The 13,143-nt window shown below is 47.1% G+C and overlaps 1 protein-coding gene across 1 annotated transcript in view; it reads right to left on the bottom strand.

The window, feature by feature from the left end:
- Nucleotides 1–11,098: 11,098 nt before the first annotated feature.
- Nucleotides 11,099–13,143, bottom strand: part of LOC127007275 (uncharacterized) — a 22,939-nt gene continuing 20,894 nt past the window's right edge. The window contains exons 3-4 of the mRNA XM_050878465.1: nt 11,446–11,560; nt 11,099–11,256 (exon numbers count right to left, since the gene is read on the bottom strand). Of these exons, the coding sequence (XP_050734422.1) occupies nt 11,099–11,256; nt 11,446–11,560 (273 nt within the window). The remainder of the gene's footprint in view (nt 11,257–11,445; nt 11,561–13,143) is intronic.

The following is a 13,143-nucleotide window of genomic DNA, read 5'->3' as shown; positions in this document are numbered from 1 at the left end:
ACTTTTCCTGCCACACTGAGTAGACTTATTCCCCTGGAACTATTACAATCACCTCTGCTTCCTTTCCCTTTGTACAGCGGCACAACAACAGCCTTTCTCCAGTCCTCCGGCACCTCACCCTGTTCCCATGCTGGGTTACATATCCATAACATCCATTCCACCACTACCCCTCCTCCATACTTCAGCATTTCTGCTGTTATGCCATCAGCTCCAGGGGCCTTTAATACTTTGAACTTCTTCATTGCCTCCTCTACCTCACCTCTCTGCACCCTCCCCTGTGGATCTGGCCGCCCCACATTGATCTTTATTCCCACACTAGTCACTTCTGCTCTCCCTCCCACACTCCCAATCATCACAAAGGGCTGCTTCCACACCTCTCCTCATCTCCTCATTCCCTCTCACAGCACCCCGCCTCTCCTCTTCATGCTACAAATGTCACTCTTTTCCTCCCCCATTTCTCTTTTAACTTGTTTCCAGAAAAGTTTTTTGTTCTGGTATTTGCTGAATTTTTCCTGCCAAAATCCTGGTACACTCTCCCTTTACTTTCCCTAACCAATCTTTTCACGACCATCTTGCTCTCCCTGTACTTTCTCTCCCATCTCCCTCTCACCTCCTCCGTCACATTTCTCTTATATTATCTTGTGGTGTAGTGCCCCCAAAACGAGCAAATAACGTCTAGACATTAATTTTACTCTACAAACCTAGCGAGAAAGGTTCGAACCGTCGTCGAAGGATATAACCTTCCCTGCATAATTATTAGTTAGGGTAACTGGCGATCAGCAGCAAGCACTCCGCCTCTCTCCTATCCGTTGCTTCTCTTACCCCCTCCCCCTTCCCGAGGTAACCCCCCCCCCCTCGCCTCCACCGCGCTGGGCGAGGTTAGTCATCTGATACCCCTCGCCCTGCTCACAGGTAGGCGCTGTTCTCCCTGGATATACCTCCCCATTAAAATTACAGTGTTCACATGATTTATAAGTGTTACAACAAGTAGTCATCTGATACCCTTCGCCCTGCTCACAGATAACAGTGGGTGCCCACGGCACCTTCGCCGTCCCGGTGAATGGAGCAGCCAGCCCAGTATCACCTCGCCGGCAGATAAGTCATCCCTCAATGCCTGTAACCACCACCTCCTCAGTCATATTGGGAAGCCCATTTTAATTTATTTTCCCCAACACACACACTAGTTAGGATGGGTGTCAAATCGTTGTGTTTGTAAGGGGTTTAGCGATCTTCCCCCCTGTCGTGGCCTCTGTGACGCATCAAGATACGTATGGAAAAGTGCTGATGTGAGTGTCGCTAGGCGAGTTTCGTGACTGGTAGGAGGAAGGGGAGTGTTGCCGTCGCCTATATATTTATAAATGTTTTTCCCCCCTTTGTATGTATTGCGTCATCTTGTAATATTGGTAATAACATAATAATGACAGGGTTGTGACTATAGAGGCCTCCGTCGCCCTTGGTCCTTTTAAGACTCGCTGTCCCGTCGCCGTTACAGGATAGGTTGAGAGTTAAATCGTCTTCCTCCCCCCCCCCCCCCACACACACACACCTCTTCAAAGGGGTGGCAGATTATTTATGAATACCCAGTGTCCTAATAAACCGAAACCATTTAATGTAACACTGCTTGTTTCCTCCCTACCTTACCCCATATTCCACGTTAATCACTTGTAGGAGTCACCCTTACTCCCTCCTCCTTCGTGTCATAACACGCTACCGAAATTATTTTTTTTTTTATCATTAACACAGACACGAGGAGAGAGTAGGGTTGTCAGAGTAATTTAACGTTCTCTTGATTGTCTTCGACCACATTCCACACCGCGAATTGGTTTCGCGGTTATTTTTTTTTATTATGGTTTTTAGTTTTGTTTTCTTGTGAACCCCCACACACTCAGTGGTGCCTTAAATGAAGAGCAGGAGAGCCGAGGGCACCACAGTGGTTCCTCCTTTTCTCCTCACCTGCCTCCTTTACCTCATCTGTCCACCACACACTCCCTTTCTTTCCTCTTCCACATGACCCATACCCGACTAGTACTTCCACAGCTGCCCTGACCACTGAACTCTCAAACACCTCATGAGCCTCCTTCCCTCCTGCACTGTGTTCTTTCTGTACTCTTGCTCTTCCAAGTATTTCCTCCACTCTCCTCCTATACATCTCCCTGTGGCCACTGTCACTTGCGAGTTCCTTCCTACCCTTTTCCCTCTTCCCATTCCCTCTGAGTCCCCATTTCTCCTTCATCCTAATTTTGGCTACCACCACAACCTTTGCATCCACTACATCCCGCCTCAGCCTCGTATCCACAGCTACATAATCTATTACACTCCTCATGTCACCCCTTGCCCATGTATACCTGTGAATTAGTTTGTGCTGGAAGAAGGTTTTTGCCAGGAACAGATCCCTCTCGGCACAAACATCCACAAGGCGTTGTCTATTCCCGTTCACTCCCTCCACACCCCACTTCCCAGCCACACCACCAATCTCCCTGTTTCCAACTTTTGCATTCATATCTCCTAACACAAGAATTCTTCTTTCACTTCCAAAGTTTTTAAACACTGTCCTAAGTCCTCCACACACTCCTGCCTTTCCTTCCCTTACCCTTCACTGGCACACACACACACACACACACACATGCACACCATACTGCACTTATCTTCCCTGTCATCCACACCATCCTGGCACCGCACCACCCATGGCCATCCACACACACACACCCATGCACACCTTACTGCCCCTATCTTCCCTGTCTCCACACCATCCTGGCACCACACCACCCATGCATGTGGTGATAGGAGTATAAAGAAAAATTGTCTTCTGATATGAATAGTCCACTGCAAAATAAAGGTCTTTCCTAGCATCTTCCACCTGGTTCTCTGTCCGGTGTTAGTGTGCTCCATCCTGCCTCAGCAAAGGCTATAATTCCACCGCTCCACCTGGTTCTCTGTCCGGTATTAGTGTGCTCCATCCTGCCTCAGCAAAGGTTATGATTCCACCTCTCCACCTGGTTTACTGTCTGGTGTTAGTGTGCTCCATCCTGCCCCAACAAGGTTCTAATTCCACCTCTCCACTTGGTTCTCTGTCTGGTGTTAGTGTGCTCCATCTTGCCCCAACAAAGGTTATAATTCCACCTCTCCACCTGGTTCTCTGTCAGGTGTCAGTGTGCTCCATCCTGTGTCCCAGCAAAGGTTATAATTCCACCTCTCCACCTGGTTCTCTGTCAGGTGTCAGTGTAGTGCGGCGACGGCCTGATGAACGAGCCTCCCATAACCCACTTAGCCAGTGGGGTACCTCTTTGGCCGACTCGGTAAGGAGTGGCTCTCCCGTCACGCTGGTCGCGGGTTGAATCCCAGGCAGCCGGCGAATACCCTGAACTTGATTAATTTCTCGTGTTATTTCGATACACGCAGAGGCCTTGTTGAGAAATAGGAAGGGTAGAAAAGAAGCTCGTCGGGGCATTACAGTGGTGGCAGCGGTGGGATCCTCTCCTGCAGTTCTGTTGAGTTTCCCCGAAGGGGTAACAGGTAGGATGGCCCATGCTCCGAGGGTAATAGAAAATGGGAAGAGTTGGAGGTATGTCTCAAAGGGACATTGTGGAGTTATGTCTCAAAGGGACATTGGCAACACACAGAAATTAATCTACATAGGGGGGAAAGCCGTGTAGTGCGGCGACGGCCTGATGAACGAGCCTCCCATAACCCACTTAGCCAGTGGGGTACCTCTTTGGCCGACTCGGTAAGGAGTGGCTCTCCCGTCACGCTGGTCGCGGGTTCAATCCCAGGCAGCCGGCGAATACCCTGATCTTGATTAATTTCTCGTGTTATTTCGATACACGCAGAGGCCGTGTTGAGAAATAGGAAGGATAGAAAAGAAGCTCGTCGGGGCATTACATCAGTGTGCTCCATCCTGTGTCCCAGCAATGGTTCTAATTCCACCTCTCCATCTGGTTCTCTGTCAGGTGTTAGTGTGCTCCATCCTGCCCCAGCAAAGATAAGATAAGTTAAGATAAATTTATTGTCACATTGAATACGAAATACAACATGAATTTTTTTTGGCATTGAACTCATCCATTCACTAAAAATACATATTTTGCATTAAAGATACTAAAAACAGTACATTATTCACAATATCATACCAGTCACTACCTTTATACACTTTACTAGGTTGTATTTATTTACACAGTTAAGTCCTTAGATGGTTGTACATTTTTATACTCTTTGGAACAAAAGAATTTTTAAACCTACTTATGTGTTGTATAGGGAGTGCTAATCTGCTGCCTGATCTAAGAAAGGTATAGTGACAGTTCAGTGGGTGATTTATTTTGTTCATAATCTTATCTACCTGTTTCATTACATTATTATTGTACAGTTCATCTAGTGGTACAGTTTTGCTGCAGTCTAGTGGTGGTCCTTACAATCTTCTTCAGTTTATTCTTATCTTTACACATTTTTCCATACCATAATGTAATTGTGAAGCACAGGATCGATTCTACTGCGGATTTGTTGAATAGTGATAATATTGTTTGGTCAATGTGAATGTTTTCCAGTACTCGTAAGAAATGAATACGCTGTTAACATTTCTTGTAGACTTCTTGTGTATTTGAGGACCCTGCTAGTTTTTCATCAATCATTATGCCCAAGTACTTATATTCATTAACTCTTTCAACATGTTCATTAGCTATGACAATTGGGTTAGGTACATAATTATTTACTCTAAAATCTGTTATCATTTCTTCTGCTTTCTTTACGTTAAGGGTTAAGAAATTATTGTTACACCAATCAAAAAGTTATTTATTTGACTCAAAAATTCCCCTGAATTATCATTTCTGAATTTACCTATAATTACAGCATCGTCCGCATACTTTACAATCGAACAGCTGCAGAGGAAGTTGTTTTTACAGTTGTTTGTATAAAGGGTAAAAAGTAGCGGTGAAAGGACACACCCTTGTGGAGCCCCATATTTGTGTGTACAGTGTCAGACTTAATATGTTTTATTTTGGTGTATTGAGGTCTTTGCGAAAGATCACTATAGATCCACAGTACTTGATTACTGTTGACATTCATCTCTAGTAATTTGTTAAGTAAAGTATGTGGCTGAATTGTATTGAAAGTGCTGATAAAATCTATAAATAGAATTCTAACCTGTGAATTTCGGTTTTCTAAATGTTCGTAAGTTTTGTGAAGTAAGGATAACCCAGCATCCTGAACACTCATACCTTGACAATAAGCAAATTGCAAAATATCTTTCAAGGGATCTATGCTTGAACAAATGTACCTCTTCACAATTTGCTCAAAACATTTCACTATAATTGATGTTAAGGCTACGGGTCAAAGATCATTAAATTCCCTCGGGTGGTTGTTTTTGGATACTGGAATAATCAGCAAGCTGCTCGGCACAGGATTTTAGTAGTTTAGAACCAATATTATTGGATCCACTTGCTTTTCCACATCGTATACGTTTCATAGAGTTCATCGTATCATCGAGTTAATTCCACCTCTCCACCTGGTTCTCTGTCTGGTGTTAGTGTGCTCCATCCTGCCCCAACAAAGGTTATAATTCCACCTCTCCACCTGGTTCTCTGTCTGGTGTTAGTGTGCTCCATCCTGCCCCGGCAAAGGTTCTAATTTCACCTCTCCACCTGGTTCTCTGCCTGGTGTTAGTGTGCTCCATCCTGTCCCAGCAAATGTTATAATTCCACCTCTCCACCTGGTTCTCTGGCTGGTGTTAGGGTGCTCCATCCTGCCCCAACAAAGGTTATAATTCCACTTCTCCTCCTGGTTCTCTGTCTGGAGTAAGTGTGCTCCATCCTGCCCCAACAAAGGTTCTAATTCCACCTCCACCTGATTATCTGTCTGGTGTTAGTGTGCTCCATCCTGCCCCAACGAAGATTCTAATTCCACCTCTACACCTGGTTCTCTGTCAGGTGTTAGTGTGCTCCATCATGCCCCAACAGAGGTTCTAATTCCACCAATCCACCTGGTTTTCTGTCTGGTGTTAGTGTGCTCCATCCTGCCCCAGTAAAGGTTATAATTCCACCTCTCCACCTGGTTCTCTGGCTGGTGTTAGTGTGCTCCATCCTGCCCCAACAAAGGTTATAATTCCACTTCTCCACCTGGTTCTCTGTCTGGAGTAAGTGTGCTCCATCCTGCCCCAGCAAAGGTTATAATTCCACCTCTCCACCTGGTTCTCTGTCTGGTGTTAGTGTGCTCCATCCTGCCCCGGCAAAGGTTATAATTCCACCTCTCCACCTGGTTCTCTGTCTGGTGTTAATGTGCTCCATCCTGCCCCAGCAAAGGTTATAATTCCACCTCTCCACTTGGTTCTCTGTCTGGTGTTAGTGTGCTCCATCCTGCCCCGGCAAAGATTATAATTCCATCTCTCCACTTGGTTCTCTGTCTGGTGTTAGTGTGCTCCATCCTGCCCAACAAAGGTTATAATTTCCTCTCTCCACTTGGTTCTCTGTCTGGTGTTAATGTGTTCCATCCTGCCCCGGCAAAGGTTATAGTTCCACCTCTCCACCTAGTTCTGTCTGGTGTTAGTGTGCTCCATCCTGCCCCAGCAATGGTTATAGTTCCACCTTTCCACCTCGTTCTCTATCTAGTGTTAGTGTGCTCCATCCCGCCCCAGCAAAGGTTCTAATTCCACCTCTCCACCTGGTTCTGTCTGGTGTTAGTGTGCTCCATCCTACCCTAGCAAAGGTTATAATTCCACCTCACCACCTGGTTATCTGTCAGGTGTCAATGTGCTCCATCCCGCCCCAGCAAAGGTTCTAATTCCACCTCTCCACCTGGTTCTATGTTTGGTGTTAATGTGGTCCATCCTGACCTAACAAAGGTTATAATTCCACCTCTCCACCTGGTTCTCTGTCTGGTGTTGGTGTGCTCTATCCTGCCTCAGCAAACGTTATAATTTCACCTCTCCAATTGGTTCACTGTCTGGTGTTAGTGTTCTCCATCCTGCCCCAACAAAGGTTATAATTCAACCTCTCCACTTGGTTCTCTGTCTGGTGTTAGTGTGCTCCATCCTGCCCCAGCAAAGGTTCTAATTCATCCTCTCCACTTGGTTCTCTGTCTGGTGTTAGTGTGCTCCATCCTGCCCCAACAAAGGTTCTAATTCAACCTCTCCACTTGGTTCTATGTCTGGTGTTAGCGTGCTCCATCCTGCCCCAGCAAAGGTTGTAATTCCACCTCTCCTCCTTCTCCTCCGTCTCGTGTTAGTGGACTCCATTCTGCCGCAGCAAAGGTTCGAATTCCAAATCTCCACCTGGTTCTCTGTCTGGTGTTAATGTGCTCCACCCTGCCCAATCAAAGGATCTAGTTCCACCTCCCCACCTGGTTCACTGTCTGGTGTTAGTGTGCTCCATCCTGCCCCAACAAAGGTTCTAATTCCACCTGGTTCACTGTCTGGTGTTAGTGTGCTCCATCCTGCCCCAGCAAAGGTTATAATTCCGCCTCTCCACCTGGTTCACTGTCTGGTGTTAGTGTGCTCCATCCTGCCTCAACATAGGTTATAATTCCGCCTCTCCACCTGGTTCACTGTCTGGTGTTAGTGTGCTCCATCCTGCCCCAACAAAGGTTCTAATTCCACCTCTCCACCTGGTTCTCTGTCTGGTGTTAGTGTGCTCCATCCTGCCTCAGGAAAGGTTATGATTCCACTTGTCCACCTGGTTCTCTGTCTGGTGTTAGTGTGCCCCATCCTGCCCCGTCAAAGGATCTAATCCACCTCTTCACCAGCAGGTGGAGAGGTGGAATTAGAACCTTTGCTGGGGCAGGATGGAGCACACTACACCAGACCGCTAACCAGTTGGAGAGGTGGAATTTTAACCTTTACCAGGGTAGTGACACGACTTGCCTGATGGGCGAGCCTCCCATAAACCCACTTAGCCAGTGGGGTACCTCTTTGGCCGACTGGTAAAGGAGTGGCTCTCTCGTTACGCTGGTCGCGGGTTCGTTCCCCGGCACCGGCAAACCTTTCCTTGTCTGGATTAATTTCTCGTGTTTCGTTACACGCAGTGGTCGTGTGGGAGTGTTGTAAAGAGAAAAATTCTGGCATTTCACTGGTGGCAAAAGCGGTGGGATCCTCTCCTGTGGTACTGTTGTGTCACCCCGAGAGGGTAACAGGTAGAGTGATGGCGAATACTCTCCGAAGTTCATAGAAAACGGGAACTCAACACACATAAATTAATCTAAATAGGAATGGAGAGCCGTGTAGTGACACGACTTGCCTGATGGACGAGCCTCCCATAAACCCACTTAGCCAGCGGGGTATCTCTTTGGCCGACTGGTAAAGGAGTGGCTCTCTCGTTACGCTGGTCGCGGGTTCGTTCCCCGGCACCGGCAAACCTTTCCTTCTCTGGATTAATTTCTCGTGTGTTTCGTTACACGCGGTGGTCGTGTGGGAGTGTTGTAAAGAGAAAAATTCTGGCATTTCACCAGGGCAGGATGGAGCACACTAACACCTGACAGAGAAACAGGTGGAGTGGTGACATTATAACCTTTGTTGGGGCAGGATGGAGCACACTAACACCAGACAGAGAACCAGGTGGAGAAGTGGAATTATAACTTTTGCTGGGGCAGGATGGAGCACACAAACACCAGACAGAGAACCAGGTGGAGAGGTGGAATTTTAATCTTTGCTGGGAGGATGGAGGACACCCACCAGACAGAGAACCAGGTGGACAAGTGGAATTATAGCTTTGCTGGGGCAGGATGGAGGTGGAATTAGAACCTCTGCTGGGGCAGGATGGAGCACACTGACACCAGACAGAGAACCAGGTGGAGAGGTGGAATTAGAACCTTTGCTGGGGCAGAATGGAGCACACTAACACCAAACAGAGAACCAGGCGGAGAGGTGGAATTAGAACCTATGCTGGGGCAGAATGGAGCACACTAATACCAAACAGAACCAGGCGGAAAGATGGAATTAGAACCTTTGTTGGGGCAGGATGGAACACACTAACACCAAAGAACCACACTAACACCAGACAGTGAACCAGGTGGAGAGGTGGAATTATAAACTTTGCTAGGGCAGGATGGAGCACACTAACATTAGACAGAGAACCAGGTGGAGAGGTGGAATCAGAGCATTAGCCTGAACAGGGAGGAGTATGGTAACATAACAGGAGAGTTAGAGCATCATAGGAAACTCCATAATACTGTAGTGGACTGTTGATGGTTAACCTGTCCGCTGCGATTGACCGGGATTCGTCCTTCTCTGGTAGCCTGGTAACATATACTCCCAGGTCTTTCTCTGGCTCTATGGTGGATAGTGGAATGTTTCCCATGTGGTATTGGTGTGGTGGATATCCCTTCACTGGTAGCCTGGTCACATATACTCCCAGGTCTTTCTCTGGCTCTGTGGTGGATAGTGGAGTGTTTCCCATGTGGTATTGGTGTGCTGGATATCCCTTCACTGGTAGCCTGGTCACATATACTCCCAGGTCTTTCTCTGTCTCTCTGGTGGATAGTGGAGTGTTTCCCATGTGGTATTGGTGTGCTGGATATCCCTTCACTGGTAGCCTGGTGACATATACTCCCAGGTCTTTCTCTGGCTCTGTGGTGGATGGTGGAGTGTTTCCCATGTGGTATTGCTGTGCTGGATATCCCTTCACTGGTAGCCTGGTAACATATACTCCCAGGTCTTTCTCTGTCTCTCTGGTGGATAGTGGAGTGTTTCCCATGTGGTATTGGTGTGCTGGATATCCCTTCACTGGTAGCCTGGTAACATATACTCCCAGGTCTTTCTCTGGCTCTGTGGTGGATAGTGGAGTGTTTCCCATGTGGTATTGGTGTGCTGGATATCCCTTCACTGGTAGCCTGGTAGCATATACTCCCAGGTCTTTCTCTGGCTCTGTGGTGGATAGTGGAGTGTTTCCCATGTGGTATTGGTGTGCTTGATATCCCTTTATTGGTAGCCCGGTAACATACACTCCCAGGTCTTTCTCTGGCTCTGTGGTGGATAGTGGAGTGTTTCCCATGTGGTATTGGTGTGCTGGATATCCCTTCACTGGTAGCCTGGTAGCATATACTCCCAGGTCTTTCTCTGGCGGATAGTGGAGTGTTTCCCATGTGGTATTGGTGTGCTTGATATCCCTTTATTGGTAGCCTGGTAACATACACTCCCAGGTCTTTCTCTGGCTCTGTGGTGGATAGCGGAGTGTTTCCCATGTGGTATTGGTGTGCTGGATATCCCTTCACTGGTAGCCTGGTAACATATACTCCCAGGTCTTTCTCTGGCTCTGTGGTGGATAGTGGAGTGTTTCCCATGTGGTATTGGTGTGCTGGATATCCCCTCCCAAGGTGCAGCACTTTACATTTTTCTTCATTGAATTATAGCAGACACTGTTCCACTCCTGTAGCTTGGTGAGGTCTTCTGGTAGGAAATTCACAGTCAAGGGTTAAACATTGTAATATAATGCCATTTTTTTGCATGGGATGTGCATTAGTACTGTGTGACCCTGATGTGAAATTTGTCATGTGTGAGAGGAATGAAAAGTTGTCATGTTTGGTTATTGTTCAGCAGTACAGTGATCAGGATCCTCCAGCAGACCAAGCACTGGGGTGCTGGAGTGTATCTTTTTCTTTTTTTACAAGTCTTTGCCGAACTGAAGGGCTTGCTCAACAGTTATTTAGCAAGACTGAATTAGTTTCCATTCTTGTTTCCAGTGTATTCATGGACACATAAAGAGGTGAAGCTTGTGGTTGTTGCAGCGTCTTTTTCTTGTTTCCACAAACACTGTTTTCAACTTTCTTCGGCAGAGACTTCCAGCGCTGGTCCCGGCCGCTGCAAGCCTTGTTGGGTCAGTGTGTGGGAAGTCGCCAAGGTGGAGTTTGAGGCGCTCGGCCTCAACCATGAGGGTGCGCATGGAGTCATTGTCATGTTCCGTTGATAACCTCTTGATTGATTCATGTTGGTTGATGTCTCACTGTGATATTGCAGTAAATATTTAGTTGTGTCATTTTTCATCACTGTGCATGATCTGGATATTCCCAAAGTGTTCTTGAAGTGTATTGATTGAATATTTTGACAAGAATATGAAAATTCACTCTTAGTTAGTAAGAAACTGTGTATGTAAGGTATTTGTTTCCATGTTATCATTTTTTCTTCTGATTATTTCCTCACTCTCAGGCTGTGTGAGCGGCAGGCTGGCCGTGAGCCTTCCAGGGAGTGCTGGGCGGCCTGGTGCCCCGGCTGAAGGCAAGCGGCCACCCTGAGACACCCAAAGACTGGCTGACACAAGATCTTGTGCTGGTACTGGTGGCTGAAGGCTGTGCAGTGGTGCGGACACAGGCTCAGAGCGCCCAGGTGGACCAAGGCTCTGATACTGGTGAGTGTTGCTGCTGACAGATTACTGATAAGGGAACAGGCAGGGAATATAAACAAAACAGACATGAAAGTTATAAGTGTGGCCAGTGTCGCCTCCTCTTATTTTTAATGTTTCCAAGGTTGCCACCTGCCTGGGAGCAGACTCGCAGAGGCCAGCGCAGGGTAGCAGGACAGCGCCTTCAGCAGTGATGAGGAGTCTCTCCATGAAGGCTGTCCCTCAAGGCACAGCAGCAGGCCACCGTCGCCCTTGTCATTGGGAGCACCGAGAGTATCCCGAGGAACACTTCAATGTCCACGTGAGAAGCCTTGAGCTTTTTTGGGAAATTATCCTTGGGAAATCTTATGATCTAAAGCAGTGGTTCCCAACCTTTTTTTCAGGCGACCCCAATCATGCACCTCTAAACATGACCGCGACCCCACCAGTTTAGTTGTTTGTGTTTGTGTTATTATAACATAATATGTTATTGTGTTATCATAACATAACAACACCATGTTTAATATTTTGAGGTCTTGGCGACCCCAGGAAAAGCGCTTGGCGACCCCAGGGTTGGGAAAGGGGGATATAAAGCATATTTAACCTCTCCACTATGATGGGCATGGATTTGGCTTCACTGGTAAGAACATAAGAAGAAGAACATAAGAACGTAGGGAAACTGCAAGAGGCCGGGTGGCTTACACAGGGCAGCTCCAGAATCCCCCCCACTACTCACGATGGGTGAGGTGTAGTTACAGGGGTTACAGGTAGAGGCTTGATCTTCGTTATACCGGCGGTACTAGGCATGCATCCAGCACCCCGTCACCCTACTGCACCCACACCTCACTGCCACCTGTCGTCCCCGTCCATGTAGCTATCCAGTCTACTCTTAAAACAAGCCATCGTCCCTGCACTAACTATGTGATTGCTGAGTCTATTCCATTCCCCCACCACCCTATTACTAAACCAATGCTTGCCTATATCCCTCCTAAATCTATACTTTTCTAATTTAAATCCATTACTGCGAGTTCTATCCTGCTGGCTAATTCTTAGTACTTTATTTATATCGCCTTTGTTGTAACCCTTGACCCATTTGAATACTTCTATCAGATCTCCCCGCACTCTTCGTCTCTCTAGTGAATGTAAGTTTAGATGTTTCAGCCTATTTTGATATGGGAGGTTCCTCAGCCCCTGAATCATCTTGGTCATCCTCCTCTGAACTGATTCTAGCAATTTGATGTCCATTCTGTAGAGGCAGCTCCTTTGACCCTAAGCTCCCGTGTATCTAACCCCACCTAATATCGCTGTCCATGAATTTATCTACTCCCAGGTCTTTCTCTGCCCCTGTGGTGGATAGTGAAGTGTTTCCCATGTGGTATTGGTGTGCAGGATTTTACATTTTTCTTCATCGAATTGTTTTGTTCCACTCCTGTAGCTTGATGAGGTCTTCTGATACGAAATCTGCAGTCAAGGGGTTAAAGATGTATATTTTTAATCAAAACTGTTATTGAGAATCCTCTTGCATTCTCAAAAAAGCAAAGTCAGCTCAAGATTTTCTCCAACAGAGTCTGTTGTAAGTTCCAGTCCTTGTTAGTGACAGCTGGTGAGAGGCAACACTTGGGCAGGAGGTGAAGCTTGGGGTGATGATGATGATGATGATGATTGTTGCAGGTGTGATGATGTCAAGTCACCACAAGCCAGGAGGAAGTGGCTGCTGGGGCCAAGACAGCAGGTGAAGCAGAACCCTTAAGCCTCAGCTCTTCACCCCTGGACGAAGGACGTGTTTCTTGGCGGACAAACTCGGGAGTCACCAGGAAAGACCTCGATAGATGAAGCAAGTTTTGCTCGCTGGAGA

The sequence above is a fragment of the Eriocheir sinensis genome, chromosome 1, assembly GCF_024679095.1.
Source record: "Eriocheir sinensis breed Jianghai 21 chromosome 1, ASM2467909v1, whole genome shotgun sequence".
Lineage (NCBI taxonomy): Eukaryota > Metazoa > Arthropoda > Malacostraca > Decapoda > Varunidae > Eriocheir > Eriocheir sinensis.
The sequence above is the reverse complement of the archived record's forward strand: the minus strand, read 5'-3'. Positions and strand labels throughout refer to the sequence as shown.